Source organism: Nannospalax galili, unplaced genomic scaffold (genome assembly GCF_000622305.1).
Source record: "Nannospalax galili isolate Female #2095 unplaced genomic scaffold, S.galili_v1.0 scaffold1431, whole genome shotgun sequence".
In the NCBI taxonomy this organism is placed as follows: domain Eukaryota; kingdom Metazoa; phylum Chordata; class Mammalia; order Rodentia; family Spalacidae; genus Nannospalax; species Nannospalax galili.
The window spans coordinates 345,675-365,390 of NW_008329675.1; the positions used below are offsets into that span (position 1 = coordinate 345,675).

Sequence of the window (19,716 nt, forward strand, 5' to 3'; positions counted from 1 at the left end):
TCCCAATGCATGAACAATCTTCCTCCAAAGCACAGTCAGGTCCACGAGGGAAATACCCTGCTCCTAGCATCCATTTCTGTCCTGGCTTAATTGCTTTTGCTGTGATAAAAATACTATGACTGGAAAAAACTTGGGAAGCAAAGGGTTTATTTCATTTTGCAATTCCAGGTAAGTATTCACAATGAGGGAAGACAGGGCAAGACCTGAACCAGCAGAAGGAGGAACCAGGAAGAAAACCTGTTTACTGTCTTGTTCCCATGATCATGTTCAGTTACTTTGTTTATAAAGTCTTGGCACACCTGCTAAGGTATGGTACTGTCCACAGTGTTTTAGACCCTCTCACTCAATTGGCAGTCCAGAAAACGGCCAACAGACATGCCCCCAGGCCAATCTGGTGGAGTCTCATAAAACAACCAGCACCCATAGATTGTAGTCCTCCATGTAGGCACCTTTGATTCCCGTTTAGTTTCAGTTGAAAGGTTTTGGCACCTTTTATATTATTGACTTCCATAATTTAAAAATATATTTAAAATATATTCCTTTTTTTCTTACATGATATTTTGCCACACTGCTCAAGCTATCCCTTAAAGCTTTGAGTCTCAGTTAACCTCCAACATTAGAGCACATACAGTCTAGGAGTGAAATCCTATGTTAATATACCCCATGAAATGGTTTCCAGTACTTGTTATCTCATCCATATGTTATATGTAAAGAAGTGGCCTTGATTGTCTTTCAAACTGGGTTTTCATTAATTTCACAGCTGTCCTCTCCAATTTGACATTTCAGAAGAGTAGTGATGGTACTTCATGGTAGAGAGCTTTCCTGTATTCTTCACATTAACAGTATTGCTCACCTACTTGCATACTGCTGTCAAGTGAAAGTATGACAAAGCTTTCCTAAACTTCATAATTTCATAGTGTTTGCCTGCTTGCCTTGTGTGTGTGGCAAGAACACTGCATTACAAAGTTGTCCAGCAATCTTTCACACTGGTGTTTCACACCTCTTAAGTATTCAACAGTGTTAAGTCAGGTCAAACATACAGGACAAAATTTTCCTACTTCCTTTACATTCATTAGTCACTGTCTGAATTTTTACATGTAATCTCATGGTGTAAACCATGATGGTGAGTGGGTTATGCCTTTCAGGAGAAAGACTTCCTGCAACAGGTTCATATGGATTCTCTCCTGGGCTCTTATTGGCGATGAGGTGTGGCTTGGAGAAAGCTTCCTTGCATAGTACACATGTATAAGGCTTCTTAATTGTATGCGTTCTGTTATGTTTAATGAGAGGTGACTGTGGGAGAAACCTTTTCTGAATTCAATGGATTCTAATCTATATGACTTATCTGATGTTGAGGGAGTTGAGACTTTCTATAATGGGTTTTTTTTTTTGCATCATTCACATTCATAGGACATGTCAACTGTATGAGTGCTTTGAGTCACCCTGAGTATAGACACTTGGTAGGCTTTTCCACATTGTTTATATTCATAGGCCTTCTTAACTGTGTGAGTTCTAAGTCACAGTGTTTTTAGACTTGTGGCAGAAGGATTTTCCACATCATACTCAATGGCAAAGTTTCTCAGTTGCTCCTCTCATGCTCATGGTTGTGTAGGTGCGTTTTCTCAGGGTTTACATTCATGTATAAATACTTTGATGCACAGTGATCTCAGACTCTGTTGAAGGCTTTCCTACATGTTGTACGTTCTTTTGGAGTCCTAAGCTATCCAAAGAGAGATCACATGCTGGCAAAAGCCTTGCCACTTTGTACGTTGATCAGGCTTCTCCCTCTAAGAGTTCTGTCAAGTGCCAAGATCAGACATCAAGCAGAAATTTTTTGGGTTTTGGGTTTTTTGTTTGTTTCTTTTACACAGTTTACACTTCTGGGGCTTCTGATCTGTATGAGTTCCTTTATGCATGCTGAGCTCAGACTTGCTGTAGAAGGAATTCATACAACCTGTACATCTTTGTGGTTCCTGACTTCTGAGTTGTTTCATATCTAAGGAGATCCCTATGGCAGTGGGAGAAAACATTTCCCCCACTATGCTGGATGGCTTTAGTTGTCAACTTTATACACCTGGGTAAAGGGACCCTCAACTGGGGAACTGCCTCCATTGAACTGGCCTGTGGCCATGCCTGTGGGGCATTTTCTTGATTGTTGAGTGATGTGGGAGGCCCAACTCACAGTTGGTGGTGCCACCCCTTGGCAGGTGGTCCTATATTGTATAAGAAAGGAAGTTGAGCATGGACCAGGGGACCAAGCCAGTAAGCAGCTTTCCACCATGGCCTGTGTTTCAACTCTGCAGAGCTCCAGGTTCCTACCCTGAGTTCCTACCTTAGGCTCCCTCAATGATGGGAGATGTAAGATAAGATAAACTTTTCTTCCCCAAATTGGTATTGGTCAGAGTGTTTGTCACAGCAATCAAAAAGCAAATAGAACATCCATTTGTGTATTGATAGAGTGTCTCACCTGTATGAGATCTTTGATGCAATGTGAGAGCAGACAGTTGGCAGAAGGTTTTTCCATACTGTTTCCACACTACATTCATAATTTTTCTCTCCTGTATGAGTTGTAGGATGCATCTTCTTATTAGACTTGTGCCAGAAAGATTTTCCATATTGTTTACATTCATAGGGCTCTTATGGGTATGAGTTCTTTGATGTTTCCTGAAACATTTGCAAGAAAGGTTTTCCATACTGTTTATACCCGTGTGAGTTCTTTGATCCACAGGGAGTTGAGATTTATTGGAGAAGGCTTTTCCACATTGTTTACATTCATAGAGGTTCTCTTGTATGAGTTCTTTGATGTACCCTGAGAGCACACTTGTGGTTGAAGGATTTCCCACATTGTTTACATTCATGTGGCTTCTCACCTGTGTGAGTTCTTTGATGCACCCGGAGATTAGACATTTGACAGAATGCTTTTCCACACCAGTTACATTCATAGGACTTACCACCTCTTTGAGTTGTTTGATGCACAGTGAGGTCAGGCTTCCTACAGAAGACTCACGCATTCTATACGTTTATTGGGTAGGTGTGTCCTCCAAGAGAACTAGAACTGAACTCCAAGAGACTTAGAGGGGGAGACAGTCACTTCTCCCACGAAATCCATCAGCTTAAATTGCATGAGGGGGAGGGTCTAAGGACAGATGCTGAGGAATCCAGGAAGAATCGAAAAGTCACCATCTTGGTGGGGAACACGGTTGCTGGCTCACCACTGGCGTGCGGTGGATCTCAAAAGCCTAGCCGAGATGTAGGGGAAAAAGAGTCCATGGGTGTATGCCTTTGTAAGTAACTTTCCTTCAAACTTTATAAACTTTATACAAAAACCCAAATGGAATGCATATTGTCAGTTGTCTTTAGGACTGCATGGCCCTAGGATCCCAGAGAGCACATGAGAGTCTTCCAGGGGAGAATTTGGTGCTACAGCATTGATAGTGTTTCTTTCTAACCTGTGGGTTATCTGACCTTGGATTTGCCGTGGAAGATTTTGCAGTGTTTTTATTCAGAAGGCCTCTAAACTTCATGAGTTATGTGATGTTCAGTGATGTTTTCATTGCAGGAATGAGCTTTTTCACATTCTGAACATTCAGAAGGCTTCTCATATGAATATGTTCTCTTGTTAACCAAGATTTGACTTGCTGTAGAAAGGTTTCCCACTAAAATGGGGGAAATGTTTCCTAAACATTCATGGGACTACCCTGCATGAACAGACTGATGTTGAATTGTGAGTTCTAGAAAACACCCCCACATTCTCTATACTCATACAGCTTCTCACCAGCACCAGTACGCTCACATAGTGTGAGTTGTGAATTGAAGGAGGAAGTATTCCTGCATTCTTCTTGCTCACAGGTTATCTCCACTCTGTGAAGCCTTTGACATGGAATGAAAGCTGATTTATAGTTGAAGCTTTCTTACATGTGTGAGACATCTGATTCCTTCTGTGGTCTGAATTCAGGTATAGTGTCTTCACCCATCCTTTACATTCACAGGATTTTTTTCTATTGGATTTTCTGTGGCACTTTTAGATCTGCCTGAAGCTTGAATAACTGGTTATAATTTTTATACCTATGGTGCTTTCCCTGACACATGCTTTCTAGTATTGGTTAGATATGATGTCGTGAATCACCTCCCACCTCTCACTGAACTTAAAGTTTTCTAATTTGAATGTACTGACTCACCAGGGATCCTCATCTCATCATCTTTGAAGTTCTGGGGTATAAGAGCATGCTACAATGGCTAGTGTTATGGAGGGGTATTGGCTACAATGGCTAGTGTTATGGAGGGGTATTGGAATATCAAGTGCATACACAGATCCTGAGTTTCCCACATGCATCTGAACCTTTTCCAAGGTCAGTTTCTCATATGCACATGAACCTGTCTCCAAGGTCAGTTTCTCACATGCAGTTGAAACTCTCCCTGATCTGCTTCCCATATGCAGCTGTACTGTACTCTTCAGCCTCAAATGTATTTTCCCTTCATCAGCAATCATTTCCTTCTTGGGTCTGCCACTAGTCACAAACAGACTCACCTTTTCAGAGCACAGCTATCACATAAGCCTAGGCATTTCCTCCTAGACTTTCTGAATATTTCACAAGTTGTAAGCACTCTGGGGGCTGGTCTGCTCAGTGGCGGTTTCTGCTGGTGGTGTGGGAGGAACCTCAGGCATCAACTCAGGCTGGGGCAACTTTCTTGTAGGAGATTTCCATGATGGAATCAGTGAAGACAGGACAGTTCTCATTCTGGTGGCTGCTGCCATTTGTACGACACGTACCACCTGACACCAAGGTGAGTGCTGTTGGAGTAGCACTCACAGCTCCATGAGATGTGCTGAAGTCAAGGTTGTGGGGTTCAACCTGGGGAATGTAGTGACTGAGGAGCCCACACTCCGTGGCTTTCTGGATGGCCTGGGTCAGCTTCTTGTGGGGCTTCATACAGCCCCCTGTATATGGGGTGTGGAAGATGATTCTGGTGTGGACACAGAGAAAATGTTCCAAGAACTTCACATTCCTAAAGTCAACATGCAGCTTGTGATCCCAGCACCTTCTAGAGAATGGCAAGGGAATTCAAATCCAAAAAATGGATCGACCCCCTGTGGCAATTTCAAGCTCCTTGGGTGCAAAACAATAACAGCTCTTACATAAACTTTGTATATATTGTAATTCCTTTGTGCCTGAAACCACTGTATATGTAAAGGTTGTAATAGACAACAGGAAACCAAATAACCATTTTAAATGGTTTCAACCTATGGTTGAAATTGAAGGCATTACTGGTCAAAGAATACACCCATAACAGAAATTTCTTTACTTTTAGAGGATAGAAGCTCATTAAATATGTAGGCAATAATATCAACAACCATCCCTATGTCCATAATAGGAATGGACTTAGTATCAGTATTACAGGACAAATGGCTCCCTGTTAAAAGAATAAAACCAATACAAGCTGGACTAACTGATAAAAAGCTGTATGATGAATAGGGCTGATCAGGAGAAAACAGAGTTTATTAGCAAAGGAACACATGGGACAGATTCCCTTCCAGGCAGGGAAAATGTCTGCCCAGGTCATGAGCTGGGGTCTTTTAAAAAGGGAAGCTTCTACTTCCTGCAGAAGGCGGGAAGATGTTTGTTTTTTTTTTTAAAGTTGGGTGGGGGGAAGTGGGAGAGCAGGACTGTTAAAACGTGTTCTCTTTAGAGATCAAAGGGGAAGCCTGCTGTGTTGGCCAAACAGTGGAGAAAAATCTTCTCTTGACTTCAAAGATGAAGGTGCTTATCAGCTCAGTTCCCTTTTTTCAGGCTTGAGAAATCTGAAGTCCATGGGACCCTGTTGGAGAGGGGGTAGGCTGCTGCGGTTTGAAACCCTAATACTAAGCAATAAAAATCAAACCAGTATATCTACCTAAAGCAAAGCCCTCCTTTACAAAGCAATATCCGTTAAAGGGAGGACATAAAAAAACGTTAAGGAATCACAAAAGGAAGGAGTGTTGAGGCCGTCCGTCTCTGCTAACTGTAATAGCCGTGTTTGGCCAGTTAAGAAACCATCTGGAGCAGAGCTTCCTAGCTACAGCCATGTAGTCTGTGAGTTGCCCTTTTTCTTCTTCATGTCTTTCTTACTAAACATGATTTTTTTAAGGCTTAGGGCTGCCCCTAGCATCTCGCATTTCTTTACTTTTTCTCTAAAGCTTCCTTCTCCCGGGGAGTGTGGCTGCCAGTCAGTCACATGTCTGACCTCCCAGGCAGGCTCCAATGGCTTTCTTTCCTTCTTCCTACCCTTCACCTCCTCAAGGCCAAGATTACCAGCTCGCCTGCCCTGGGGATTTCTTTTTCTTTAAAATTCTAATAAAATTGTAAAAGCTTAATTTGGCTGATTTGGAACTTTTTTTTGAGTCTGGGTTGTCTTTCCTGGTAGTCCCAAACTCCGTAACATTTTTGGAGGCCCCACTGAGATGCAGGGAGACCCCTGACTCAGGGTTGGGGTCTGGGACAGGCCTGATTGGGGCAAGCCCAATTTTGAACTTGGAGGCCTGCCAGAGCCCAGGACTTCATCAGATAAATTAAGGGTCAATCCAGGAAAAGCCCACATAAGGAGAAGAGTCTAACTGCAGGCAGACTCATAGGCCCACGGGAGCCCGAGATTGTGAACACAGCAAATTTGAACAAAAGTTGAACGCCAGGTACGTGCACACTTAGCGTGGGACCAATCGGTGAGTGTTTTGGGGTCTAGGCATCTGGGGCAGGGGGCAGGGAGTCAAACGCAACCTTTAACTCAGTCCCCCAGGAACAGCAGAAGACTTTTCTGAGCCTCAGGATTTTGGCGAACGAGTGAATTTATTCCTAGAGGTGGCTACCCCATGTCTGTGTTTGTTTGTTTGGACTTCTTTGTCAGGGTGTTTTGTGTCTGTGTTACTTGCTTTCATCTGATAGATCTGTGTCTTCTGGTGTCCTTCTAAGGGAGCCAGAGGAGTATGGCCAAAACTCCTCTGGGCTGCATGCTGCGATTACTTTTAGGAATTCCATGATATGGATTCAAAATGTTGCCTGGAAAATTGGCTTCAGTGGGTGTGGCGGCTGCAGCTGTGACAAACTACCTGCTTGCCTCCTGGACAGAAGTTTTAAAAGCTATTTCTTTCCTGAATGTTTTCTTCTTAGGCATTGCTCAGACCATGTGGTCCTCAGGTGGCTGCTTTCCTAACTAGGTCTAAGGATTTTAATTTTAGTGTCTAAGGAGTCACAACCCAGGCTCAGGGGAGCCGTGCTGTCAAAGCAACAGCTTGTATCTGAAAATCAAAAATAAAACAGAGGACATTGCTTTGCATTTACAACTACAATGGATGGTGAGAGACATGGTCAGAGACCTTGGATTCCTTTGCTTTGCTTTTCTATTTGGGGGCCGATGTCTGAGGATAATTTCTTCTGTATATCAAGTCTAACTTAGACGGGTACTTTCTAAAAACAAAGGGGACGGGGTGGGGATTGCTCTCCACATCTAATCTGTGAGACATATGAATTCCGTGGGATTTGTTTCCTGATGGGGGCTTATTTTATCATTGGGCTGAGCTAAGGTGGCCATGTGGTCTGGTCACCATTATGGCTAGTGGCCTCCCAAGAGTGACCTGGTCTCCATTTTGGTTGATGACATCATCAGTATGGGGTCAGCCACGTAGCTTGGTTGCCATCTTAGATAGTAACATTTTCAAAATCATAGTGACCCATGTGATCTTGCTGCCATCTTGAAATGACCACATGGCATAATTCAAAATGGCAGTGCCCAGGAATTTACCAGTACCTGTGGTACCTAGGAGTTCCCTGAACTTCAGGCATTTAATCATATGTCCTAATCCTCTTGCAGGTTTATTTTGGCTTTCACCTTAGATTCTTGATGGGAAAAGCAAGAGATTTTAACAGCCAGATCTCCACAATGGGAATTTACATTTTAACAGTGTTCAAGCCTATTTCAAGGAAATTATTTTGTGTTTTCTTGTATAATTAAAGGCGGCTATTTAAACTTTTTACGTTGTTTTACATATTTTAAAGGAAACTATTTCCAGGTTCTGACATTGTTTACATGACATATTCACCTATTTTTAAGGGGATTAATCTGAATTTTGACATCTTTTATATGATATAGTTACTGATTTCTAGGAGTAATTTTTTTTATTTTTTAATTATTTTTATTTTATGTGTATGAGTGTTATGCTTACATGTAGGTAAGTGCACTCATGCTGTGCAATGACCACAGAGGACAGAAGTGGCTGTCGGCTCCCCTGGAGCTGGAGTTATGGACAGTTGTTAGCTGCCATGTGGGTGCTGGGAATCGAACCCAGGTCTTCTGCAAGAACAGTCAGTATTCTTAACCACTGAGCCATCTCTCCAGCCCCAGGAGTAATTATTTTAAATTCTTACTGTTTTACATAGTTGTCTGTTTTGGGGGGGGCGGGGCTTTTTGAGACAGGGTCTCCCTGCAGCCCTACCTGTCCTGGAACTCACTATGTAGACCAGGCTGTCCTTGAACTCACAGAGATCCACCTGCCTCTGCCTCCCGAGTGCTGGGATTAAAGGCGTGCACCACCACGCTGGCCCTATTCGTCTGTTTTTAAAATAAATTTAAAGGTTTTTAGCCATATGCCTCCAATACTAACCAGGTATAGAGAAAACTGACGCTTTATGATGGCTAGATCTGGGAATCTCATGAAAATTTGCTGTACCAGGGCCAAATCTTATAAGAAACTAGCTGCTACCAGAACATAGTTACAACAGTGGGAGGAAGAAAAAGGAAAAAAAAAGAAGAGCCTGCTTGGATGGGAGGCTAAAAATTCCGTCCTCACTGGTTCTAATTCCTGCCCTTCTGGCATTGTGATTCCAAGTCTGTTTTTCAATGAAATAGAGTACTTCTCTATGATACTCAGTTGCACTATGTTTGCTTTTGTTCTTGCCCCTTCATGCCCTGGGTACCTCTGCTTTTCACTTCTAATTATAATGTCATGGACAGACATCACTAAAAATTGACTAATCTTCCTAATATATCAGGGCCAATGTAATGGGTCCTGCACAGGCAGGATCAGCGGTTATTAATATCTATAGTAAAAGTAACTAATAGGCCTGAAATTCCTCAGTCAGTAACTAACACATCGCAGTTTTAAAAGATTTTTTTTGGGGTGGGCATGGTGGTGCACACCTTTAATCTCAGCACTCGGGAGGCAGAGGCAGGCAGATCTCTATGTGTTCAAGGCCAGCCTGGTCTACATAGTGAGTTCCAGGACAGCTGGGGCTGCAGGGAGACCCTGTCTCAAAAAGATCCACCCCCCCAAAAAAAGATTTTTTAACTTTTATATTTTCTATAAGGTTTACCTGGAAACTTATATGACACAATGTGTACATGGGTAATATAAACCTATTACATTATCTTATTGTGTGTAATTTGGATTCTGTGTTCTTTTAATAAGATAATGCTCCACAGCACTCTCCTGAGCCAAATAACTGCCATCTTCATGACTTCAGCTGTGTCTGCTTGCTAAAGATTATCACAATTGGACTTGTTGATGGTTATGTTCTTTATTGAAGGAGGGATAAGCAGGGTCATTGGACCCTCACCTGAGTATCTAGCCACTCTTCCCAGCCAACTGTATGTAATTTTGCCCTAATCACACATGGTCTCTTGGATTTGGGGAGGACTAAAGTATATAACCTGGGAAAGGCTAGAAAGAAAAGCCTTAATCCATGAGGTTATAGAAAAATCAATGTCTGTACTGGGTAAAGGCTTTCCAATGTGCACACCCCCAGGTCACTCATACATTTCAATAACCCCTCAGTCATCTCTGTAAGTAGACTCAGTTCATTGGACCCCCAGAGTAAACTTTAATATAATCAAACATTGATTTGATATTAAAATCTTAGAAGAGGTTATTCCCAGGAAAAAAAATCTCACAGCAGATGGAAAATTTGTTATTCTGTCTCATGGTTATTAAGAAAGAAAATGGAAAGGTAAAGATGTTAAGAGGGTATGGAAATGGATAGTGACGATGGTCTATACAGGTTAGTTATATCAAGGATAAGACAAAAATAATATACACATAATCCTAAACTTTCTAAGGGCATAGTTTAGTCAACTAGTTTAAAGAACAAAATATATGCCTACTCAAGGTTTATCTGAGAATGTTTGGTTTTTGCCCAAGCTTTATCTACATAGCACATGGTAATTAAAAGTACCAAATTGGTGTAACTAACCTTCTTGGGTATTTAACAACCATACTTTGAGGCCTATACTAATTTGGTCACAGGGATTTAAAGGGACAATTTTTTGTTCCTTGCCCTAAGGTTCAGAGGACTATAGGGCATCTCTCGAAATGTCCTGTAACTGGTGCATCACCTGTCCTCTTGTTCAGGGAGACCCTGGAGACCCCACCAGGTGGGCTTGAACCAGTGTCCAATCCGCAAAGACGGGGGAGGTCAAATGCAGAGGAAACATTTCCTCTGTGCTTCCAAGTGAAGCCAGCCCGGGTCAAGCAGGACCTTTGAATTACCTTCAAATAGATGGAACTGGTAAAAGAAAGGCCTAAGGTGCCAGGGGCTCCTCCCAACCCCATGTGATCCCTGAGGACCAGGTCCTGAAACAACCTTAAAATTAAAAGTAAATTGATTAATTTGGGCCACATACATGGTCTTAAACACCCAAAGGGAAAGTATAATAAAAAAATAATCAGTATATTTAAGAGTCCAAAGGATTACATTTCCCAGACATTAGAATTAAGTTCATGTAAAATGTTATTTAAACAATTATTTCTCATTAATGCTTTTGTTCTTAACAAAAAAATGCTACTCAGATATAAGATTTCAAATCTTGGTTTCAAATACTGTAGGGCCGACCTGCTGCTAAGGGAGACAACCCACTATTCTAAAATGATGGCTAAATTTATTTTCTCTCCCTGTCTAGAAGTCATTTAAAAGAAAACTGATTCTAGCCACTCCAGCAGCTATCAAAGTTCCTAAAAACAAATCCTGAGTTCATCACTCTCGAGTCCAGCTAAAACATTATATTACAACCAAGTTTACCATGTACTATGGATATGATAGTCATACAAAGATATAGAAACTGGGCGATATGGCAAAAATTAGATAAACAAAATATATCAATAGGATTTTGGTGTAAGAAATTCCAATATTCAATAAATAGTCACCTTTTGAAAAACATATTTGGAAGCCCTTAAAAATTTGGGCCCAAGCTGGGCATGGTGGCACATGCTTTTAGTCCCAGCACTTGGGAGGCAGAGGAGGCAGATCTCTGTGAGTTCAAGACCAGGCTGGCCTACATAGTGAGTTCCAGGTCAGCTGGAGCTACAGGGAGATCCTGTCTCAAAAATACCAAAATAAAAATAAAAATAAAAATTGGACCCAATACTTCCAGATAAGCAGGTTACTATTAGATGTCACCTACCACTGTTACCATGGGTCAGAATGACTGGAGAAGGACTTTGAGGGGTACAGATGGAACCAAAGGTGTTAACCTGGAAATGGTACATCCAGGAGAGGAACTTAAGACAGCAGGGGCAGCTTCCCCAACTGACTGAGGAAATGTCAGCCATTGAGGTACAGTCCCCCAAAATGGCAATTGTACCAGAGGAACACACATCCCCCATAAGGACCTGGGGACCGCCATGGACTCACAACCTCATAAATGCCTGGTTCACAAGTGGCTCCACCTCAGTAACAATGGGGTACTCTGGAAATCAGCTGCTTTCACACCATATGATGGTAAAACTATTACTGGTGAGGGTACATCTAAATCTGCACAACATGAAGAAGTAATTGCAGCAAAACTAGCAGTTGAACAGTTCATTTAGGATGGATATAAGATTGTCTGTTTACCGACTCATGAGCATTAGCCAATGGAATAACAATTTGGTCTAAGAAATGGAAGAAAGCAGGCTGTAGGATAAATGGGAAGGATGTTTGATCTAGAGAAGTTTGGAAATACTTGGGTGACTGTAATATCAAAATGTATGTTAAGCATGTAGAGGCACATACAAACAAGATTGACCCTGAATCTATTCATAATGACAAGGCAGATAAATTATCTAAAATTAATACTACCAACTTTTCCCTTAAACCCAACCTATGGGGCGCGAGGGGATCTTGGAGGGCCAGCTGCTGGGCATGGCGCCGGTCTCGAGCCGCTGGGGTGCGGCGGGTTGCGCGCACCCGCCATCTGCTGTTTGGGTCCCTGGCTCTCCGCGTTGCTGAGGCTCTCTGCGGCTACCGGGGCTGGCGGCTCTAGAGGACCGCTGTCAGCTGCCCGGGCGGGTTCCAGTTCCATGCTACCAGGCACCCCCTCTAGGTACGGAATCCGCTGGCCACCGGGTCACGTGGGGAGGTGCGGAAACAGCGAAAGCAGGGTCTTCCGCAAGTCGTTGTTTACGAAGGGACAGCCCCCTCCGGGGAGTCTGAATCGTAGGCAGTAAGACACAGGATACTGGCTCAGTCAGACTCAGTCCTTTATTCAGTGGCTCAGCTCTAGATACAGCTCTGATTTATTAAGGGGAAACCAGGATATTTATAATGTGGGGACAGTAGCAAAAGCCTTGGTTGATAGGTGCTTTTAGGATGCTCCATTTACATGTGGGGGTGGGCTTCTAATCAGGGTGTCAGACATTGCCTGATTATCACACAGGAAAAACCTGGCAGTTCCTATGCCAGAGGCCATGTTTTTGGTAGGGCATCTGTGGCGGCCACTTCAAAGGTCAGTCAGGAAGAGAGCAGGAAGGTGCCCCGCTGAGAAAGGGAGTCTCTCCAGTTGCGCCGAGCCGGCCTGCGGCTATCCGGACATGGAGAGACTGCTACCTTAGACAGCAGGGGTCCCCAACACCAACCCATTAAAAATTAGATTGAGCCGGGCGTGATGGCGCATGCCTGTAGTCCCAGCACTTGGGAGGCAGAGGCAGGCAGATCTCTGTGAGTTCAAGGCCAGCCTGGTCTACATAGTGAGTTCCAGGACAGCTGGGGCTACAGGGAGACCCTGCTTCAAAAAGACAAAAAAAAAATTAGATTGAAAAGGACAGGTGATACTTGGGAAAAAATAATAAAATTATTATTAAGAAAAAACATGATCACAGGAATATACACAGATAATGAATTTACATGCACAATTATGCAAGGACCCATGGATTAAAGGAATGCTTTGATAAAAGAAATATCCAAGTATCTTAGCATATTATTAGAATAATTATTAGGAATTGTAAAACCTGCCAAGAAAGACCCACCAAATTTACACACTCAGAGAAATATACCACCTACAAACCTGACACATTGAATTTTTTACTACAAATAGACTTCATTGAAACACAAAAACAGAAAAATATACTTGCACTATTGTAGACACAGGATTGGGAAAAGCCATTGCACATGTTAAACCAAATCAGAAGGCACTTTGGCAATGGATTGCATACTTTGGTACACTTCACATTACTGAATCAGATCTAGACACATATTTTACAGGCTCCATCGTACAATGAGTGAGAAATCTGGATAGTCAATGGAACTTTCATTTGCCCTATAGTCCTAGAGCTTCTGAAAGCATGGAATAGGATGTAAAAAGAAAAGCTAAATCTAAATTTAGAAACAGACCTGCAATTGGCACTGAATCAATGCATCTGTGAATTAAATTTCAGGACTATGTTATAGAAAGCTCCTAGAGTCAAGAGAGCAACAGACAAGTCAGGTGGAGGAGATGAGCTTATTCACACTGGCCAGCTGACACCTGGATCACTCCATGGTGGTGCCGGCCTCCAGCTCAAGTTTTTGGGAAAATTTATAGTCAACTCATATGTGAGGAATATAAGCAAAAGGCAAATGGCACACACGTAATGAGTGATTACAGGTAGCATATGGTCACAAAGGTTACAGGAATGTAGCAGTTTAGAAAAGAAAGGCTTTAATCCTGGTCATGGTGGGGGATGGGGAATTCCTGTTTACCTCCCTCATTCTTATTTCATATTATTTTGGGGCCTTTCATGCTCCAAAGTTGTTAGCAACCATCCTAAGGGTTTCATTACCATTATATTGCAAGAGCTTTTAGCAACCATATGATGTTCTTTCACTTCCACCACACCTCGACCATACAGGGTGTTGGGTAAATTCAACCTCCAAGGAAGAGGGGGTGGGTCTAGAGACCCAGAGAGAAGTGGAGCACACTGGGGAAAAAGGAGGAGTTGGGAGCAGCAAATAGCAGGCAAGCGATGGAGCCAGCCTGCCATGGACCCTGTGGGGCACCGTGGACCTCGTGAGGACCCTGTGGACCCTGCATGGACCCCAAAGAGCAAGATGGTGCATGGACAGCTGGCACATTTCAGGCAGGGCATAGTGAGGATCTCAAAGCTTAGACAAAATGTAGAAGATGGACTATGGGAGCTTATGCTTTGTAAGTCACCCTTTCCCAAACATCATATAAACCATGCTAAAACTCGAAAGATATTCTGTCAGTTTGTTAGCCCTGGGGCCTCAGAGGGCACATGGGGGGGTCTCTCAAGAAGAGGGGGGGATTTAGTGCAACAAATTGTGGTAGCAGGCAGGAGAGAGGAACTGTGGGAGTCCCAGAAAAACATAGGGATGTGGGCTTGGGAAAGCAGCATGATTCCAGCAGCATCTGGTGAGCTAATCGAAAGGGAGCAGGTTCAGATTCCCAAATCCAAAAGGGCAGAGATAGGCACTGCAAGAAGTCCTGTGAGGTAATGGCATGTCTGGGAGAAGCTGGTGGGAACCCAGGAGAGAGAAAGGCCAAACCCCATAGGCTTAAGGGGGCTAGCTATGCTTGTGAGCTTATACAGTGGATCATGAAATATATAATTAGAATGATGCAGGCTATGCAGATGCGGATAGAATCAAAGGGGAAAATCCCAGGGCCAGAGCTATGTTGTAAATCTGGGGAAACAGCTCAGTTGCTAAAAAAATGGTATCTGCCTCCATGTGGATTTGAAAACTTAAAGATTATAGAGAGCCTGGAAAAAAATCTTTCAAACAAGAGAGGAACCCAGAGAGGGGGCGTGGCTACTTTGCATAATAAAAGATTTGCCCAAGGCAGAGGAAGCTGCCCTGCATCTGTCACCCCCTCCAAGGCTTGGGGACCTTTCAGGAAGATTGGCAGAAAGATTGTAAGAGTTGGTGGAAGGGGTGGAGTGTTGGGTAAATTTACCCTCTGAGGAAAAGAGGGGGTGGGTCTAGAGACCTAGAGAGAAGCAGAGCTCACTAAGCAAAAGGAGGAGTTGGCACTGTTTGGGGAAGCAGCAAACAGCAGGCGAGCGGGCGAGCCAGCCTGCCGGGTGGGGCACCATGGACTTCGCAAGGACCCCGTGGACCCTGCACAGACCTCAAGGGGAGAGATAGTGCATGAACAGCTGGCGAACTTCGGGCAGGGCATGGCAAGGATCCCAAAGCTTAGTCAAAATGTAGAAGATGGACTATGGGAGCTTATGCTTTGTAAGTCACCCTTTCCCAAATGTCATATAAACCATGCTAAAACCCAAATAAAAGATATTCTGTTGGTTTGTTAGCCCTGAGGCCTCAGAGGGCACAGGTGGGGAGCTCTGAAGAAGGGGGAGGGGAAAATTTAGTTCAACATGGGGATTCTGCTTATACTTTCTCTCTATTACTGTTGGAACACCCTACATATCCTAAAGATAATCCTTTACTGTATCATCTTCCTACTGCTGATCATCCTTATCCTGATACCAACGTTTGGACACTATTCTTTTTGTAATTATAAATAATAAGGTAAATGACACCTCTGCTGGTTAGAGACACAAGGTTCTCACAAATTGGACTGTTTGTCTGATAGACTCCTTTTATAAATCATATTTTGGTTATCTTCTCATAAATAATGCATAGCTGGTGTTTACATGCTAACATATCAAATGATTAGACCTACCCTGCTGATAGAATAGGCTTAATTGTTAAGACCCTAGATGTTCTATAGCATATTCTTACTACTTCTGACACTACCTTATTGTCTGACATATTTAACCTTTTTTATTACATAAGATTTTTAATCAACTCTTGAATATTACTGATCCAAACTATAATACCCTGTCAACTTCTATTCACCATCTGTCAGGACAACTTACCATATATAGGATTAGAGAACAGACTAGGAATAGGCAAGCCTCAAACTTTTATCTTTCCTTAAATAAAGACACAGAATTTAGACCAGATATGAATGACTGTGCAGGGACATGGCGTCCTGACCTCTGCCTCCCCCTTGTTAGAGCTTGGGTATCTGTGGTATTTCCTGGAATTGTTTATCACAAGGACTTTCTCCTGATTCTGAGAGAAAGTACACCTGACCCAAAAAACTAGCCATACAGTGAGGTGATCCCAATTATCATGTGTCCTGACTTCACCTCCTCTACTGAAAAGGTATTTAAACCCTTGTCTCAAACAGTAAAGAGAAGTGGAGTCCTTCCTCCCACTCCATGATGGTGTGATTGTTTGTTCAATCCTGACGCCCTATGCCCAGAATACTCGGAGCTTGACATGCTGGCGCGGCAAGTGGAGGTTCCACTGAGATCTGAGGAAAGGAGGTAAGCGGACAGGGTCGCACTTGGCCGGCAAGGACGTATTGGGGATAATACATAAGAATATCTGTAAACATGGGAAACGTACAAAGTAAACATGAACTGTAAAAGAAGAAACACGAAGAGGAGGAGAGGAGGAAGCAAGAGGAGACTAAAATAGAGCCTATGGAGAGGATGACTAGATATTATGTATAAAATGTAACATTGATAGGCTAATAAAGGTTAAAAGCAAAACTATTGAACAGTAACATGATTGCAAGAATCTTAGGATAAACGGTTCTAGGCAGAGAAAGAAAAGAGGACATTGGTTGTTTTTGGTTGGTTGGTTGGTTGGGTTTTGTTTGTTTGTTTGTTACGTTTTGCTTTGTTATGGACTTCTGTTCCTACAATACTTGAAAATCTTTAAGAAAAAGGTGAAAATTCTAGTATTATTTTTTCCTGCGAGGTGGTTACTTTTTCTAGGACTAATTTTGAAGCAGTTCAGTAGATAAAGAAGGATGCATACACTGACTAGAAAATTATGTTTGCAGTTAATTTAATTTCAAAAGATTACTTCAATACCCATATTACTTGCCAAGCAGTATAATTTGTAGGGAACATAATTAAGATTACAGAATTATTAATTTGGTTAAAATTCACCATTTCATAAGGATAGGCAATAATGTTTAAAAATCACATAAAAGTCTTTATGGTGTTTTGACTAAATTGTGCTTGATTTGTAGTCTAAACGCTCTTAGTGATTATCTGGTGTCTCTCATGAAAAACTGTACCTTTGAAATTATAAACATAAAACTTTGTTGAAATTCATTAAGGTGTATACATAATACTTAACACCCAGTGATTGGCAACAGTTGTGTAGAGCAGTATTGTCAGGAGGTGATTATCTTTTATGGAGAGGAGAGTTCCAAGAGCAGGCTCTACAGGTGGCCCGCCTTAGCGCGTGTGAGAGGAGCTGTTTGTGTTTTTCCCCCAGGTGCTGATAAACCTATCTGGATTCCTGAAAGAAGACCATGGAACATCTCAACAAAATAACAAAGGTGATGATCCTCATCCTTCTGACACAGACATGGAGCATACAGGGTAATGTACACTTCTTCTTATGTCTGTGAATGTATCAGAAGATCGAGTAGAACTGACATTGTACAGAAGCAAGAGAGATTTTGGAAGAACAGCAGCTATCATCACTAGCATAGCCATCGCTTCTACTGCTGCCGTCGCTGCTGGCATCGCCTGTCTCAGACTGCAGTTACAGTTTCCATGGTTGATACCTTGTCAGGAAAAGTTAGTGAAGCCCTGCAAACTCAGAACTCAATCAATGCACACATACAATTTGGACTAATGAACTTAAATCAACAAACTGCCTTGTTACAAGAACAAGTTGATGCCCTTTGGGCTGTGTAACAGCTAACTTGTTCTCATTTCTTTCATCATATTTGTGTTACCCATTACCATGTACAAAATGCCAATACTGTAAAACAATTGATTGCCTTATTGAATGCCTGTGACCTTTGCAAATTTTACTAAGATTCTTACTTGACAAATTGTATCTATTAATGAAATCAGGGTTCCTGCCGTATCAGCAGAAGGATGATGGAATACCATGGTAGGAATTGGAGGATGGACACAGAGGTGGACAGGCTCCTTATCACTGACTGTCAATTTCATACTCATTATGATCTTTGTGTTTTTGGGTCTTGTGTAGAAAGCTCAGAGGAATTCAGTCCCGACAAACTGTTACCCAACAAGTCCTTTTAAGTTTATCACACAACCATACAGATGTTCCACAAGTGTGGCCTCAGATGCTACACAAAAGATGAAGGTATTCTCAACGACGGGCAACTTTCTGTGAGAGGGCTCCCGCCTAAGACAGGGAAGAGGTCTCCCAGTGACGGGTAAGGGTGACCCCTCCGGAACGACCTAAGACAGAGTTACCTTCCTTAAAAATAAAAAAATAAAAATAAAAATAAAGGGGTGAGATGCAGGGACATGGCATCCTGACCTCTGCCTCCCCCTTGTAAGAGCTTGGGTATCTGTGGTATTTCCTGGAATTGTTTATCACAAGGACTTTCTCCTGATTCTGAGAGAAAGTACACCTGACCCAAAAAACTAGCCTTACAGTCAGGTGATCCCAATTATCATGTGTCCTGACTCCACCTCCTCTACTGAAAAGGTATTTAAACTCTTGTCTCAAACAATAAAGAGAAGTGGAGTCCTTCCTCCCACTCCATGATGGTGTGATTGTTTGTTCAATCCTGACGCCCTCTGCCCAGAATACTCGGAGCTTGACGTGCTGGTGCGGCATGGCTGGATTTTAGCTACACTTTATGCATTCTTTTCTGTTCTCCTTTTTACTGCTTGGAATAATCCTTATATTATGGTTTAGTATATTTGGTTCTCAATTATTGGAACTACTTAAAAATGAACTTTTTCTGGCACAATTACAAAATATTCCTACACACTCTAGTTTTCTTGATCCTTCTGTCTAATGTGTTTACTCAGAATGCCCCTATTTGGAATGCCTCTACTTGGGAAATACCTACAACTCCATTTCCACCTACCTTATCACAACTCTTGAAGGGGTGGAATGGACTCAATTTAGCTATCTTGCTCAACAAAACAGGGTCTGATACTCACTACTGGAATGAAACTGAATGGGCCCATAAGATTTGCACATCCACAATGAATGAAAAATCTTGCCAGGCTTGGTGGCACACGCCTTTAATCCCAGCACTCAGGAGGCAGAGGCAGGTGGATCTCTGTGAGTTCAAGGCCAGCCTGGTTTTGTTTTGTTTTTGGTCTTTTTGAGACAGGGTCTCTCTGTAGCCCCAGCTGTCTTGGAACTCACTGTGTAGAACAGGCTGGCCATGTTGCAATTATATTTGCCAATTTCCCAATTACCCACACAGCCTATTCAGTTTATAGATCACAAAGATCAAAAAGACTGGAGGAGAGTTTTGTTACATTTTTACATCCCTGAATGAATTCAAAATTTACTAGGGTTGTGCAATTTCTAAAGGTGGCAGTATTATAGGCCTATGAACCAAACAGAGATGGCTTACAGTAGTGGGGGAATCAAAGAGCAAGAAAGAAGATTTTGGCAAAATAGCAATAGAAATAATACATCCCATGTTTGGAAGGAATCAGGAACTATGCATTCTAATCAT

General features: G+C 42.4%; 1 protein-coding gene across 5 annotated transcripts in view; it reads left to right on the forward strand.

Moving 5' to 3' along the window:
* The window catches only part of LOC103740521 (zinc finger protein 260-like), a 37,210-nt gene extending 19,162 nt beyond the window's left edge, over window positions 1-18,048 (forward strand). For 2 of the 5 annotated variants that reach the window (XM_017800162.2, XM_017800172.2), the window contains 2 exons: window positions 4,696-4,785; window positions 16,420-16,915. In XM_017800162.2, the coding sequence (XP_017655651.1) occupies window positions 4,696-4,778 (83 nt within the window). In that variant the 3' untranslated portion in view covers window positions 4,779-4,785; window positions 16,420-16,915. Of the gene's footprint in view, window positions 1-4,695; window positions 5,549-16,419; window positions 16,916-17,525 lie in introns of those variants that run through there. The other 3 variants (XR_003850841.1, XM_008841174.3, XM_029567525.1) reach the window with 3 other exon arrangements.
* The last annotated feature ends 1,668 nt before the right edge of the window (window positions 18,049-19,716 follow it).